Below are 17,444 nucleotides of genomic sequence, written 5' to 3' on the forward strand. Positions count from 1 at the left end.
ACTTGCCATTCGGATCTTGGCGCCTTGTATTTTTGTTTTGTTTTTGATGGAAGGGAAAGAACAAAAAACAGACATTGAAAAAGGCTCAACAGTGCAGGGCGCCTTGTGCTGGTTCCGACCTATTCACACATCGGTCCGCTACTGACATCACCTCATAAACCAACGGGGCACCCCACGCCGACTTTCGGCGCAGCATTGTAGGATGGACACACCAGTGCGGCAATTTGATGGACACCACCTCGGTGCCATCCAGATCTCGGCGCGTTCATTCATTCAATAGCGTCCCCCTGCACACATTCAGGGACCTGGTCGTGTCTTCAGAAGAAACGCATTGTAGGAAAAGAAGCACAAAGGAAAAGGCAACAAGTTCCGCCGGACCTAGTGAAGCTGCAGCAGGTGCAAATAAGCTTCAGACAGTTCTACAAGCACTGCTCAGAAATCTCAACTGAGGCACTCAACATCCAGGACTTGCCATTCGGATCTTGGCGCCTTGTGCTGGTTCCGACCTATTCACACATCAGTCCACTACTGACATCACCTCATAAGCCAACGGGGCACCCCACGCCGACTTCCGGCGCAGCATTGTAGGATGGCCACACCAGTGCAGCCACTTGCTGGACACCACCTCGGTGCCATCCGGATCTCAGCGCGTTCGAGTCACTGTGCCGGAAGAGTGACCGGAACTCAGCTGAACACGCCGTCTTTCGGCGCAGCATTGTAGGATGGCCACACCAGTACGGCAATTTGCTGGACACCACCTCGGCGCCATCCGGATCTCGGCGCGTTCGAGTCACTGTACCGCAACAGTGACCGCAATTCAGCTGGACACGCCGTCTTTCGGCGCAGCATTGTAGGATGGCCACACCAGTGCGGCAATTTGCTGGACACCACCTCGGTGCCATCCGGATCTCGGCGCGTTGTGCTGCCTTCGGCCTATTCGCACATCGGTCCGCTACTGACGCCGCCTCACGTGCCAACGGATTTTCTACGCTTTTTGTAGCCCTATGTCGCATAACAGGTCATGTGACTTGTTTATAAAACTTTTCATTGGTTCATTTTACTTTTGGTTTCCTAAAGATGGAAGGCTTGGTCATATGACCTAAAAATAACACTTTTCATTGGTTTAGAACATTTTTTTTTCCCAAACGATGAAAGCCCCACCTTGTTTCTGGATCATTCAGACTGAAGCTGGCGTCAGCATGAGAGCACCACCATCTCGTGGCTCCGTCGTGGTCATTCCGCGAGCGATCATGGCAGCCGCTCCCCACCGAAAGCCTGCGGGAGTTGGGAGCCCCCAAGACTTTTATACAATCTTCACGGCTGAGGGGACGCTTTTCGAGAATGGAGCCCAAGCCCTAGCAGGCAAGCATCCGACTTCCAAGGTGTCCCAGGGCCATTTCAGTGGACCAGGCCCAAAACCGAAGAGCCGTCCGCCATTTTAAGAGTCATGTGGCAGCCGCCTATCGCTGCACCGCAAGAGTGGGAACAACTCAACTACATGGTGAGCGAGACGCTGTAGTTGCAAGAGCGGGCGGTAAACAGCTGAATGGCCGCCACCTGGGGAGGCCCGTTCACGCCGCCTCCCCCCCCCCCCCCCCGGGCCGCCGCACGCCAATTTTTGGAGCAGCATTGTAGGATACCAAAACCAGTGCGGCAGTTTACTGGACATCACCTGGGTGCCTGTCGTACATGTTGTGTCAGCCATGTGACACTGGACACAGACCGCTACTGACGAGGCCTCCCCCCGCACCACCCGGGACGCCCCACGCTGTTTTTCTGTGCTGCATTGTAGGATCCCTAAACCAGTGCGGCACCCAGGCGACATCACCTGGGTGCCGTCCAGAACTCTGCACGTTGTGCTGCCTTGGGACTATTCGCACAACAGACCGCTACTGACGAGGCCTCCCCCCGCCCCACCCGGGACGCCCCACGCCAATTTTCGGAGCAGCATTGTAGGATCCCTAAACCAGTGCGGCACCCAGGCGACATCACCTGGGTGCCGTCCAGAACTCTGCACGTTGTGCTGCCTTGGGACTATTCGCACAAAAGACAGCTTCTAACCATTGTTGCTTTTTGTGTTAATAAATGTTTAAATGTTTTTAGTTTTTGTTCTGTTCATTATCGTTAAAAGTTAATAAAGTTTTATAACCTTACTTTGTTGGAGTGTTATCTATTTTTTGAAAAACGGGTGAATGGGGCCTTGAATCGGGTTATTGTCATGTGTGGGCTTTGGAAGTGTGCTGCTGCAGGATCGGACATTTCAAACTCAAATGCACGTTCTTTTTCTTACCTTTCCGAAGCATGGAGCGCAATACCAAGCAGAGAAAGGGTGATGCACGTGTTGAACACTACCTGACCTAGCAAGTTGCTGGCAGTGCCCCCCCGCCCGCTCCTGAAAGAGGGCACACACACACCGCCGCCCCGAGTACTTCAGAAATCTTTAAAAGACCATGCGCTTGTTCATGAGGCTTAAATGGTTTATCACCTCTTCTAGAACCCCTACATCGACCCTCTGACGTTTCATGGAAAAATTACCATGTAACACAATACCAAGCCCTATCAGCTGAAACCCCCAAGGAATCGTGGGGCATATTAGCAAGGGGGTTTATCTCCGCTTTTTTGGCTTTAAAAACCATGAAAGCGGAGATAAAATTATTTCCCTATTATCAAGCTGTCGCTAACACCAGTTAGTGACACCTAAAAGGAGATAGCGACCATCTTGGCCCGGCTTTGCATGTCAGTGATACTTATCACTAATGACATGCAAAGTGGCGTGCCAAGATGTTAGCGACTGGAAACAGTCCCTAACATCGCTACCTTCTATTACCAACTTTTGGAGATATTCGCACTAAGCGCGAATATCTCCAAAAGCTAACACCTGCCCTGAGCAGGTTTTAGCCATGTTATCCAATGGGAGGTGGATAACATGGCTAAGAGCATTAGGTCGATAATACATGAATATCGCTGACTTTTCTGCGATAATAGCAAGGTTTATCTGCGATAAAAATCGCCGATGTGCGGCGATAATTTTTGTCTCTAAACAAGTTATAGACAAAAATTATCGCTAGTTGTTAGTAATATGCCCCCGGGTTTTTGCTTGCAGAAATCGGGAGGCGGGAGACTAGCACTGAAATCAGTACTCACACGCCTGAATCAGGAGGATTGGCATGTCTGAATTCTCTACAGCTGGGGCCATAAACTACATCCGCAGGGGTAGGTGATAGCCTGGGACCAGCCTGGCATCTAAAATGGCTGCCGTGCACGACAAAATTGTGGCATTCGAAAAAAGGCAAGATGGCGCAGCCGCTGGAAGAGATATATCAACATATATCAGCCTCCTCAGCCACCCTCAGGAAACATAGGGGATTAGGATATGTCTCCCGCACCCCCTTATACCTAGTACTTTAATTAACGAAGCACAAAATGGCGAATTCCCGTTTCGCTACCAGTTTGCGGCCCAGTTCGCGGCCCGTGAAGCGCTTCTACCGTGAAAAATCATTTTTTTTTTATTTTCCCCACGGGACCCTTTAATAACCCCAACAACATTCCTAGGGGGTCAAGAGGGGGATACCTTGCCCCCTTTCATTAAATTCCCCCTTAGTTTTTCACCTTTTCTTCTCTCTCGATCCTACCGAGAGACAAGATGGCGGCCGCACCGGACTGTCACGCAGCAAAAAAAAAAAAAAAGCTCACGCACAGCCGCTGGAAGAGATGTATCAACATATATCAGCCTCCTCACCCACCCTCAGGAAACATAGGGGATTAGGATACGTCTCCCGTACCCACTTATAACTAGTAATTTAATTTACGAAGCACAAAATGGCGAATTCCCGTTTCGCTACCAGTTTGCGGCCCAGTTCGCGGCCCGTGAAGCGCTTCTACCGTGAAAAATCATTTTTTTTTTCTTTTCCCCACGGGTCCCTTTAATAACCCCAACAACATTCCTAGGGGGTCAAGAGGGGGATACCTTGCCCCCTTTCATTAAATTCACCCTTCGTTTTTCACCTCTTCTTCTCTCTCGATCCTACCGAGAGACAAGATGGCGGCCGCTCCGGACTGTTTAGAATGTTGACAGACACCGGAGAGCCAATCAGCTTTCTGCGCGCAAAGTTCCGATAAGCGAAAAGTAAGCGGACCGGATCGCTGCCCAGAGCGCTGTTACAGATATATATCTTGATTTAAACGTTAATTTCTCAAAAACTACTGGAGCACATATATTGAGACCTAGCAAAGGCACATCGGGCTAACAGTCCCTACAATTTTGCCAAGTTTCGTGCAAATCCATTCAGCCGTTCGAGCTAAAAGTGAGTCCAACCGCCCTATGGAAAACTCAATGCAAAAAACGCGTTTTGGGACCCCCCTTTTTTCTCAGCCCCCCCTTGACGAAACCCCCCCAAATTTTCAGGAGCTGCTCAGAAACAAAATGTGCCATTTTCCTGAAAATTTCAGCCGATTCCATCCACAAACGCCAAAGTTATTAGACATAGAATTTTCAAAAGTCCCATAGGGAATTTATCCTAACTATATATACCTACTGGCGAACGCCAGTAGGTAATATATATATATATATATATATATATATATAACTAGCGAGCACTTGGGCAGTGTGTCATCTCACTGCTCAGACACCTATTCGAGGAGAATTGAATTGCCGATTTTTATTGAAGTAAAAGTTTTAAAATTGTATTGTGTAATTTTGTTGAACTAGCGCATTTTTAAAAAACACAAATATTTTGACCAGCACACTTGCCTGCTACCTGCATTCACTGTAGCATACACGCGCTCGATACCTGCCGATTCAGGGCAAGGCACCGAGCTTCAGGGAATCTGTGGCGGCCATCTTGGGGCGGGACAGAGCGGCGAGAGCGCTCTAGTGTGAGGGATAAAAGGAAACAGCCCTACTCCGCGATAGCGGACGCGTTTTTTGCGGACGCGCCTCGTCTTCGCCGGAGTCTAGCCAGAGTCAGCCCGTCTGTGCCCGTCCGGGCCAGGACGGGACATAGGGCATAAATCTGCGTCCTTCCTACTTTACAGGTATGCTTACAGGCGCCCTACTTAGGGCGTTACGCCCCATTAGTCATGACAACTGCATAATCTTAAATCCGCTACGGGCTGGTGCACAAGCATGCCCGAAATGTACTTTTACTCTGACCAACTACCAGCCCTATCCCGATACCCCACAGGGTACTGTTTTTAAATTTTATCAACGTAGTGAGAGTTCTAATGATTTCATCTTTTACCTGATAAATTGTCGCTCACTACCCCAGCACAAATTAGATATTTTCCACCTATTGACTGAAAATAAGCCCTGCGCCATATTTTTAACTGAGACGTGGCTTCATGATGGATCGGGCCCTGATGTCGCAACCGCCCTCCCCCCGAGCTATGCTATTGCTAGGAGAGATCGGGTAGGCCAGACAGGAGGGGGTATTGCTATTATTTACAGCAGAGATTATGTGTGCAACTTTGAACCTGCAGTTATCCCGAACTGCGAAGCAGCATCTTTCAAAATTACCCGAAGTCCCAATTTTACCTTTTCCGGCTTATTGTTATATCGTCCGCCAGGAAATAATCCCTCCTGGTCAGCAAATTTGGCTGATTATATCCTACCTCTCCAGCTGAAAGCCCAAAATTTCACTTTATTAGGAGATTTGAATCTTCATCTAGATGATGATAACAACAAGACCTGCAAAAACCTAATAGATGACCTTATGGTGTTAGATATGACGTTACGAAACAGTGGTCCAACTCACAAAGCTGGACACTTGTTAGACCCCATAATATCAAATCTGAAAGAACTTACATGGCTTAACACCACGCCTGTTCTCTGGTCAGATCATTTTCTACAAAGTTTCGCTATCTCACTTAAACCCAAAAAAGGTCCAATTATGACCCCTTCAGAATCTTTTAGAAGAAACTGGAAATCCCTTAATTTAGAGGATCTTAATAATGCTTTGAAGGAACATCACCCATGTTTAGATGGAGATATGGATAGCATCGCAGAGTCAGCACAAACGTGGTTAACTGGTGCTGTTGACACTTGTCTGCCTTTAGCCCGTTGCAAAGGGAAAGTACATCGCCCTCCCGCTCCCTGGTTTACAGAAGCCCTGAAGAAAGAAAAATCTACCTGCAAAACTCTAGAGAGGCAGTGGCGAAAAAACTACGACCTCTACCAAAAAGAAGTCTACCGAAAAGCCAGAAATTGTTACCATTCAGCATGCATGAAAGCTAAAGCATGCTATGTTACCAACACTATTAACATGGCCGAAAATAAATCCCAGACTCTCTTTATTATGGTAAAAGAGTTAGCTGGTGAGAACTCTAGAGCAGAACCTACCCCTCTCAATACCCAACAATGCCAGGACTTGGCTTCTTTCTTCACGAATAAGATTGAGAATATTGTCTCTAATATTAAAAATGACAGCAGGACCACAGACAAGGAAGGAAACACTGCCCTAGTCCCTAGAGTAAAATGTCATCTCGAAGCCTGGCCTCCCATTAAATTGGACACACTGAAGGAACTATTAAAATCGATTAAATCGGGTTCCCCACGTGACCCTATTCCTATCAGTATCATAAAAAATTTAGAGGACCCTGCTTTGACTTCCATAGCAGAGATATTGAATGTCTCCATGGAGTTCCTGCTCTATGGAAACACGCTATGGTCAGCCCTCTACTTAAAAAACCAGGCGCAGACTCCATGATACTGGCCAATTATCGGCCAATCTCATTACTGCCTGCTTTTTCTAAAATCCTAGAGAGGCATATTCATAAGGCACTTTCAACCTATGTGGAAAACAATGAGCTCCTGCATTTGTCCCAATCTGGTTTCAGGAGTGGCTTTTCTACTGAGACGGCTCTGCTCGGGGTCACAGAAAAGATCAGAGAACTTATGGATGACGGCCAAACAGTAGCACTGGTCTTGTTAGATCTGAGTGCGGCTTTCGACACCATCTCTCACTCCATACTGCTTGACAGGCTGGGGGAGAATGGTGTCGAGGGCAAAGCTATAGAATGGATTTGATCCTACTTATCCCTCCGCACATTCCAGATTTCCTCTTCGGAGGCATGCTCTGAGGTATTCCACTCTCCTCATGGGGTGCCACAGGGATCAATTCTGAGCCCTCTGTTTTTTAATTTGTATCTACGACCACTGGCCAATCTTGTAGAACACTTTGGTCTTAGTTTAATGACCTATGCAGATGACTCGCAAGTCCTGTTTTCACTCTCCAAATCCGACTTGTTTGTCCCCTCTGCATTAAAAGTTGGCCTCCAAGAAATATTTAGTTGGATGTCAGCCAACCAACTCAAATTAAATGGACAATCGGGGGTGCTGGGGGGGTTTGGAAATAAAATAAGTAACAAGATCACGACATCGGAGTGCTGGCCGTTTCTTTCCTGATATCGATTTTTGGGAATGTGTGACGATATATATATATATATATCGGCATCTGAAGAAGGCTCGTTAGCCGAAATGCATTATGCCCAAATTGCCTGTCGCATTAAAGATCTTCCTACCTTCCCCTATGAGGCCTCCGCTTCTTTTTGTGAAGGAGATTGAAATTTATCATTTGCGCGCTAACCAGTGGCGTGTGGGGGGCCTACTCTGTTTGAGGCTGGAGTGACGCTGGTGACCAGCTGTTGCAGCTTTCGTTTTTCATCCGAGGAATCGGAAGGACTCTGGCCCGCCTCTCAGTGCAGAACTAGCCACGGGCTGCTGTCATGTGCAGCTCGTGACTTCACGAGTAATCAGGTACACTGAAACCTTCATTTACAGCCCGGCGGTCTCTGCACGTGGGGCTTGAGCATTTGGGGACCGGAGGAAGATCTATGACAGTCATTCCAACAGGGATTTCCATCTGACACTCCGCACTTTTGGATTTCATCTATGCCAACAGAATCTAACACTCGAAAAGCACTACAACACTCACCTGTTACAGCTGCCTTCTGGGAACTGTAGTATGCAGAGAAGTTGTGCACCTGTGGTCAAGCGGACTACCGCCAATGGGAGTGGCACTTAATATTCAAAAGTGGGGGTGAATCCGTACCCTTAACATGGCGGCATCTGAAGAAGGCTCGTTAGCCGAAATGCATTATGCCCAAATTGCCTGTCGCATTAAAGGTCTTCCTACGTTCCCCTATGAGGCCTCCGCTTCTTTTTGTGAAGGATATTGAACTATATATATATAACACCACAAACCCTCCCCCAGAGACGTCATCCTTTTTTGGCCCAATGAAAGGACTCACCTGGCGATATTAAAACTGCCCGCGAATGACCGTCAGAACTCTAACTTCTCAGCGCATATGGCATTGAAGAAGGCATTACGCCGAAACCGGTCTGCCCGAGCTGAGGGGAGAAGACAACGCGAACATTCTGCAGTGTTGTTATCTGGTGGCAATAAATCTTCTTGCAACAAAATCCAGCATGTGTCAGCCCGTTTTTTATGGAAAGCGGGATTGGAGGTGAGATTGGAAGCGGAGGGTCGGCCCCGCTATACTGACACGCCTCTTGGTTTGGTGCTCCGCATTTGCCGACGAACTTCGTGGATTGAGTGCAAAGACTGCACAAATGCGGCGCCCCCCCAACCTGGACTTTGTGTGGGTAATGGGGAAAGAGAAACAGCTGGTCTGTTATGGACTTTGTTCGAGGGATGCAATTCACCATGTTCCACACAAGCAATTAAGGAACGGGACAAGCGGAGAACTGACTACGTCAGAGCACCACGGTGTGTTTGTGGGAGGGTCACTGCACCTGGCTCACTAAACTTCGGATGTCTGCAGCTCCTTAAAGTGTGTGGGAGGCACACTGCGAGCCTTCTTGGGCCATGGGAGGGGGAAACACCACAAACCCTCCCCCAGAGACGTCATCCTTTTTTGGCCCAATGAAAGGACTCACCTGGCGATATTAAAACTGCCCGCGAATGACCGTCAGAACTCTAACTTCTCAGCGCATATGGCATTGAAGAAGGCATTACGCCGAAACCGGTCTGCCCGAGCTGAGGGGAGAAGACAACGCGAACATTCTGCAGTGTTGTTATCTGGTGGCAATAAATCTTCTTGCAACAAAATCCAGCATGTGTCAGCCCGTTTTTTATGGAAAGCGGGATTGGAGGTGAGATTGGAAGCGGAGGGTCGGCCCCGCTATACTGACACGCCTCTTGGTTTGGTGCTCCGCATTTGCCGACGAACTTCGTGGATTGAGTGCAAAGACTGCACAAATGCGGCGCCCCCCCAACCTGGACTTTGTGTGGGTAATGGGGAAAGAGAAACAGCTGGTCTGTTATGGACTTTGTTCGAGGGATGCAATTCACCATGTTCCACACAAGCAATTAAGGAACGGGACAAGCGGAGAACTGACTACGTCAGAGCACCACGGTGTGTTTGTGGGAGGGTCACTGCACCTGGCTCACTAAACTTCGGATGTCTGCAGCTCCTTAAAGTGTGTGGGAGGCACACTGCGAGCCTTCTTGGGCCATGGGAGGGGGAAACACCACAAACCCTCCCCCAGAGACGTCATCCTTTTTTGGCCCAATGAAAGGACTCACCTGGCGATATTAAAACTGCCCGCGAATGACCGTCAGAACTCTAACTTCTCAGCGCATATGGCATTGAAGAAGGCATTACGCCGAAACCGGTCTGCCCGAGCTGAGGGGAGAAGACAACGCGAACATTCTGCAGTGTTGTTATCTGGTGGCAATAAATCTTCTTGCAACAAAATCCAGCATGTGTCAGCCCGTTTTTTATGGAAAGCGGGATTGGAGGTGAGATTGGAAGCGGAGGGTCGGCCCCGCTATACTGACACGCCTCTTGGTTTGGTGCTCCGCATTTGCCGACGAACTTCGTGGATTGAGTGCAAAGACTGCACAAATGCGGCGCCCCCCCAACCTGGACTTTGTGTGGGTAATGGGGAAAGAGAAACAGCTGGTCTGTTATGGACTTTGTTCGAGGGATGCAATTCACCATGTTCCACACAAGCAATTAAGGAACGGGACAAGCGGAGAACTGACTACGTCAGAGCACCACGGTGTGTTTGTGGGAGGGTCACTGCACCTGGCTCACTAAACTTCGGATGTCTGCAGCTCCTTAAAGTGTGTGGGAGGCACACTGCGAGCCTTCTTGGGCCATGGGAGGGGGAAACACCACAAACCCTCCCCCAGAGACGTCATCCTTTTTTGGCCCAATGAAAGGACTCACCTGGCGATATTAAAACTGCCCGCGAATGACCGTCAGAACTCTAACTTCTCAGCGCATATGGCATTGAAGAAGGCATTACGCCGAAACCGGTCTGCCCGAGCTGAGGGGAGAAGACAACGCGAACATTCTGCAGTGTTGTTATCTGGTGGCAATAAATCTTCTTGCAACAAAATCCAGCATGTGTCAGCCCGTTTTTTATGGAAAGCGGGATTGGAGGTGAGATTGGAAGCGGAGGGTCGGCCCCGCTATACTGACACGCCTCTTGGTTTGGTGCTCCGCATTTGCCGACGAACTTCGTGGATTGAGTGCAAAGACTGCACAAATGCGGCGCCCCCCCAACCTGGACTTTGTGTGGGTAATGGGGAAAGAGAAACAGCTGGTCTGTTATGGACTTTGTTCGAGGGATGCAATTCACCATGTTCCACACAAGCAATTAAGGAACGGGACAAGCGGAGAACTGACTACGTCAGAGCACCACGGTGTATTTGTGGGAGGGTCACTGCACCTGGCTCACTAAACTTCGGATGTCTGCAGCTCCTTAAAGTGTGTGGGAGGCACACTGCGAGCCTTCTTGGGCCATGGGAGGGGGAAACACCACAAACCCTCCCCCAGAGACGTCATCCTTTTTTGGCCCAATGAAAGGACTCACCTGGCGATATTAAAACTGCCCGCGAATGACCGTCAGAACTCTAACTTCTCAGCGCATATGGCATTGAAGAAGGCATTACGCCGAAACCGGTCTGCCCGAGCTGAGGGGAGAAGACAACGCGAACATTCTGCAGTGTTGTTATCTGGTGGCAATAAATCTTCTTGCAACAAAATCCAGCATGTGTCAGCCCGTTTTTTATGGAAAGCGGGATTGGAGGTGAGATTGGAAGCGGAGGGTCGGCCCCGCTATACTGACACGCCTCTTGGTTTGGTGCTCCGCATTTGCCGACGAACTTCGTGGATTGAGTGCAAAGACTGCACAAATGCGGCGCCCCCCCAACCTGGACTTTGTGTGGGTAATGGGGAAAGAGAAACAGCTGGTCTGTTATGGACTTTGTTCGAGGGATGCAATTCACCATGTTCCACACAAGCAATTAAGGAACGGGACAAGCGGAGAACTGACTACGTCAGAGCACCACGGTGTGTTTGTGGGAGGGTCACTGCACCTGGCTCACTAAACTTCGGATGTCTGCAGCTCCTTAAAGTGTGTGGGAGGCACACTGCGAGCCTTCTTGGGCCATGGGAGGGGGAAACACCACAAACCCTCCCCCAGAGACGTCATCCTTTTTTGGCCCAATGAAAGGACTCACCTGGCGATATTAAAACTGCCCGCGAATGACCGTCAGAACTCTAACTTCTCAGCGCATATGGCATTGAAGAAGGCATTACGCCGAAACCGGTCTGCCCGAGCTGAGGGGAGAAGACAACGCGAACATTCTGCAGTGTTGTTATCTGGTGGCAATAAATCTTCCTGCAACAAAATCCACAGCCCGTTTTTTATGGAAAGCGGGATTGGAGGTGATATATATATATATATATATATATATATATATATATATATATATAACGATGAGCTTGTAAAAAAAACAATGACACACTTAGGTGTGTATATAGTGTTCAACCACTATTAGAAATCCCAGGATTTTTCTGAGACAAAGCATTTAGACAGAGAAATGAGACAAACGCCATCCTGTGAACATCATTTACAGTCAGTAAATTGTTTTTCAGACCCAGGCCTACCTGTCTACTTAAGAGTGATGATTTTAAATGTCTGCTACTGTTAAATATAGGCACTTTTGCATGTCCGCAGTATCCTAGACTTCACGAAGGACAGTTACCACCGCTATTTAAAATCCTCAAAACAGAATTGGAAATCTACTCCAGTAAACTTACATCTATGTGTTAAGTAAATGTACTACTTTTTGGGAATTCACAGTATATTGCCGCAGTACCCCTGGAAGCTGTCAATGTTGCAGCTTTCTAGGAGTATTGTTTTTTTTGTAAATTTCAAGTTGCTCCCACGAGAGAGGTAGTAGGTAGACATTGGCACATGCAGCAATATGCCACCCCAATACATGTGCATTTAATCACTTTTGTTTTCACTTCTTCTAGTTGTAAATCTCCACTTGAATCTAGAGTAGGAATGTGGCTGCAAAAATTGGCGAACACCCACAAATGTGCAGTTTTATTGGTGCTCACTCACTTAGTCCTCTGTGCATGCCTGGGAATGCCCCTCCCAACCCATGTAGCTCACACATACTATCACACTTTACTGGTGTAATTTCAGATGCGAGTAGGTCCGATTACAAATGTAAAATACCAAATGGTTTTACATTCATAAACTGAAGTATTTGCACACTTAGTGCCAATGTATGCATTCAATGGATATATGCATTGATTTACCTTTGTGAATAGGGCCTATAAATTGAATGTTTTTGCTACTTTAGTCAGTCAACTTATGTCTGATGATTAATCCTACCACTTCTCAAAAGATTTATTTCCCCGATATCTTCGTCCATGCTTTTATAAGTCTTTAAAAAGTGACAGTTTTTGATACTATTTATTCGTATTGACATAGTTGATTAGCCCGAATGTCTTATACTAAGAAAGTGACTGTTAAATACATTTGTGTTACAGTGCCATTGTTTCTGCTACACTGAAATGTCTAATGCAGTTCTACAATCTTAAGGATGATGTGAGTAGTTTAACATAATGTTGGTGTTTACTGCCATAAATTCATGCATTTTGTATGCATTTAAGATATGCAGTATGATGTGTTAGGATATGGTGTATGTTACCGATTGGACCTGGAATTAACGCATGTGTTGGAATATACACGTGCTGACATTTACACATGTGCCGGTACTGTAGTTATTTCAACTTAGTGCTCTATAATTAAGGATTACCTCAAATTGGTCATTCTAGTTGAATGGCGTTTTATGTCACAGCTTCATCAAATAGCTGCAAATTAACAAACACACTTGCAGAAAAAACTTTCTTCCCCATTGTTCAAAACCACTTTTGAGGGGATCTTCCCAGAGACCAGAAGAAGTTCCTGAGCGTATGACATTTTCCTTTTTCATAAGACTAAACTGGAAGACCTCCTACATGCAAACCATGTGATCTCCACCACCCTTGACCCACCTTCTCTCAATTCAATTCCCTTTCCTACCATAGGTTGTCTTAAACAAAAGGCACAAAAATATTCATTTCTTTAAAACAGTTTTTCGTGTGTTTATTGTAACTTTATTTATTTGTGGGGTACACTGCTGGGACAGACTCATGTTATCTTTTAATTTGGTTCATAATCAAAAAATTGAAACACTTTTGAGAAGGTTTTTGCAATTTAGAATAATAAGGATGTAATTTTAGCACTTCACTTTACCCGCTCCATTCCTCTATCAATTACATGTCTTGTTACATTTTTTATCATGACTCCCACTTCCCTTTTCATCTCCCCATCACCCTGTTACTAGGAACATTCCACCCCGGAGAATTGACAGTTGGAATCTTGGAGAGCAGGCACGGAGACTGCAGTCAGAGAGTGATATTTGAAGCTCTCTGCTTTATCACTAAACCCTTGTTTACTACTGCCGACAAGGAACACGAACCACCTGTGCAGGGGGCAAGGGTGTACACCTCTCTACCGCATTCTGGCTCAGGAGGCCTCTCCGACTTGCCTGAGAGATACAAACCTCTGATTGGGCCCTGGGTCAGAGTGCCGTCAGGCCCTGGAGTAGAAGAGTTCAGTCCTGGGCTCTGTTCCCTGGCCCACTGTGTGTCAAAGTGCCCTGTACGGGGAACCGCAGGCAAGAGGAGGCCTGCCCTGCTTGCCTGGGATAAGAAGCTCTGGCCAGGCCCAGGGTCAGAGCTCCGGTGGGACTGGGTTGGGCGTCTCCGAAACAGAGCCAAAGGCATTGGCCCCGGTCCTCCCCTTGTGTGTCTGGGCCAGCGAGTGGTTGTGGCTGCTGGATGCTTGGCTGAAGACTGGGTATGGGGCGGGCTCCTCCACCTGGGAGGATCCAACCGACATGTGTGGAACCGGGGTGCGTTACGCCCCAGACCTTCTGCAAGGGTCACAATGCGGGAGATAGCCCTCTTTAGAGGGAACCCATGCTAACTCATTATGCTTCTGGGGGTTACTGAATTGCAGTGCCTACCTGGGCTTGTACCACCTGAAGGCGCTTTCACCTGGGCCACCCTCAAGCCTAATCCCGGCCTGCCGGGTATTTGAGTGACCGAGGAGTGGCCTGTCATCGGTGACAGGGCAGTCTGTATTAGAAGGATCCAGGCCAGATGGAACCCTGGCTCCTTTCAGTGGAGATGCTGTGCCCTCTCGAAATCAGTGTGAACTGCTACGAGGTGGTGAGAGGAGATGCTGCACTTGCCTCCTGCCAGGAGGGACCTTCAGCCTGCTGGTATGGCTCTGGTGTGACCTTTAAGCTGCGCACTCTTAACTTTCAGTGGTTGAACCCTGGCTCCCAACAAACCTGGTGGGTGGTTGATAGCTGATGTGCGGGTGGGCAAACCCTCTATAGGTGCCAGGTATCCGGTAGACTGCTTCTGTGTGATTAGGCTGGGGTTTAAAGACTTGTATGGCACTTTCTGGGAGGGAAGGTGGTAGAGTTTCCTGCTTCTGCTGTCCTGGGAGTCTCTTGCATGCCTACTTGCTGTGGCAGTGGGATCTGACTCCCAGGCAGAGCACCTGGAAACACTTAAATTGTGGAGGCTGACTTCCGGACGAGAAGCTTGATGAGATGTTAGGGTGTCTCACTGTGTGGATGATGGACGTCAGATTCTGACTTCCTCCCGCCTCTCCTGCAGGCAGGCTAACGTTGTGCCTGTGACTCTTGGTGGTGGATCACTTGACTCGTGCATTGATGAAGAACGCAGCTAGCTGTGGGAATTGCAGGACCCATTGATCAACTACACTTCGAACACACCCTGCAGCCCCGTGTTCCTCCTGGGTTATGCCTGTCTGAGGGTCGCTTGAATGTCAATTGCCCTGGGACGCTCACAGGGAGTGGTATTGGCTGTCTTAGGGGCTCTGCTTTCTTTGTCCTTCCAAGGTCAGACCCCATATCGCCCCCCACCCCACTGCAGAAGTATAACACCGGTGTGCCTGGTCTTCACTGCCTTGATGGGGTGGGTGCCTGGTTCGTACTGACCCTGAAAACCCCAGCATGCCTGGCTGTGTGCTGCATGTGGCTGTTTGTGGTGTCCCACAGCTTCCCGCATGCACTGCTGGGGCATCTACTTGTGTGGTTGGGGCTGCGAAGGTCCCCTGTCTGCCCACTTACAGCTGGTTGTTCTATACATCTTGTTTAGCATTTCAGAGAATAAATTAGACTCTATATTTTATGCCATGTACAATACCAATTGCCCGCACCGGGTAATTTACTTTTGACCATGATATGAATCACTCCAAATGACTCTTAAGGCATCTCCTGATAATTTTTAGTAAGAAAACTAGTTATCTGCCTAAAACTAAACATTAATCAGTAGGATTCTCCCCCCAGACGTAAAATGACCTCATCCCATGATAGCTGGCTTCCACCCACAAAAAAATCCCCAGCCTGGCGAATCCCTCTGTCTCCCAAACTTCCATAGTTGATTAAGGTAGAGCAGGACCGAAAGCTTTACAATTTTGTATTGTTGTAAGCAAATGCATTTCGAGACCCAGCAAGCCACATAAAAGGACTTAATACGATGCTCAAAGGACTGGAGTGTCTTGTATCTTCTTTCTTTTGGGAGCTATAATATCTTGAAGGTACATTGATTAACCATACATGAGACAAAACAATTATTAAATGCTTCTGCGACAACCGTTATTCTAACTATATTATCTAAAAGAGCTGCTTCATAGTAAGTCTGACAATGAGACCGAGCGAGTCCCCCCTGAGTTTTATCCAATTGTAAAACGGCAAACTTCACCCTAAACTGTTTAATATTCCTTACACATTTCCTAAATAAACGGTTGAATTCTTTAAAAATATAAGGAATTTTATTTTGATAGGAAGATTTGCCAATGAGAATAAAATGAAAGGAAGAATTGTCAGTTTAATCAAGTCAACCCTACCTAGAAAAGATATAGTAAGTGTATTCCATCTATTTATTAAAAAAAAATTCTTTAAAATAGTTGCTTGACAGTTGACTTCAAACAATTGGGAGTAGTTATTAATAGCATAAGTACCCAAATACCAAACGGGCCATTGAGGTCTATTCTGATTTCTTAAACCTTGAGGAAGATGCACTGGGAAGGAGATAAACAGTAAAATTACAGTTTTTGTTTGATTCACTTTTTAGCCCCCACCTCTGTATATTCTGTAATTGCATTCAGCATCCCTTGGATTTTTCCCTACCTGATTTTAAGTACAATATGATGTTGTCAGCAAAATGTTTTATTTTTTACATTCCCACTAGTGGTGGAACTATTAATCCCTCATCATGTATTCACACCCCTAACAGCTCAATAAAAAGAGCAGAAAGTACTGAGGCCACCAGGCTTCCCTGATGGGTTTCTCTACTGATTCTCACCACACCTGCTTTCCTTGAATTGATAATCTCTTTGGCGTCCTGATAGAGATTTTTTGACATTATCAGAAAATGGCTAGGAAAACCAAATTACGATAAAACCAAAGAGCAACATCTACCGATTGACCAAACCGAAGATTCTTTCTGCATCCATCATCAGAATAGCTGCCTTCTCTTGAATAACTGAAAAATAATCAATCGCTTGTATTAGCAGAAATTTGCTGAGCTGTCAAAAAAACACTCTGATCCTTTTGGATCAAATTTTGGGCTAATGGAATAATACGCGAAGCGCAGATTTTAGCAAACAATTAATATTTAGAATTCAAAAGACTAATAGGTCTGTATGATTTGACACTTGTTGCGGTTTTATCTGTTATAAGAAAACTGACTATTATCGATTCTTTAAAAGATTTAGGGATAACCATTTTTTACTATACTGATTAACAGATTGTCTAAAAAGGGGAGCAACTCCTCGGCAAACATTTTATAGACTTCGGTGGGGATACCACCGCTACCAGAGGCTTTGACATTGGGCATATTCATACGTGTTTTTACTACTCTGCAAGCTCAACTGTCTCTAGAAAATTCATTTTTTTTCTCCCTTGTAACCTGCTGTAAAGTGAGGATATTAAAAGATTGAACCAGTTTGGATCTTGGAATAGAATTTGTTTTCTCGTTCAATTTTCAATAGTGATGAACAAAGACTTTGGCGATCTCACTACTTTCTC

The 17,444-nt window shown here is 46.9% G+C and overlaps 1 protein-coding gene and 1 pseudogene across 1 annotated transcript in view; both read left to right on the plus strand.

The window, feature by feature from the left end:
• The window catches only part of LOC147732447 (uncharacterized), an 899,668-nt gene that overhangs the window by 660,361 nt on the left and 221,863 nt on the right, over positions 1-17,444 (plus strand). Inside the window, exon 15 of the mRNA XM_086956972.1 lies at positions 12,820-12,877. Within this exon, the coding sequence (XP_086813098.1) occupies positions 12,820-12,877 (58 nt within the window). The remainder of the gene's footprint in view (positions 1-12,819; positions 12,878-17,444) is intronic.
• On the plus strand, positions 15,028-15,170 carry LOC147732448 (5.8S ribosomal RNA; annotated as a pseudogene).

Source organism: Lissotriton vulgaris, chromosome 2_1 (genome assembly GCF_964263255.1).
Source record: "Lissotriton vulgaris chromosome 2_1, aLisVul1.2, whole genome shotgun sequence".
NCBI classification, from domain to species: Eukaryota; Metazoa; Chordata; class Amphibia; order Caudata; family Salamandridae; genus Lissotriton; species Lissotriton vulgaris.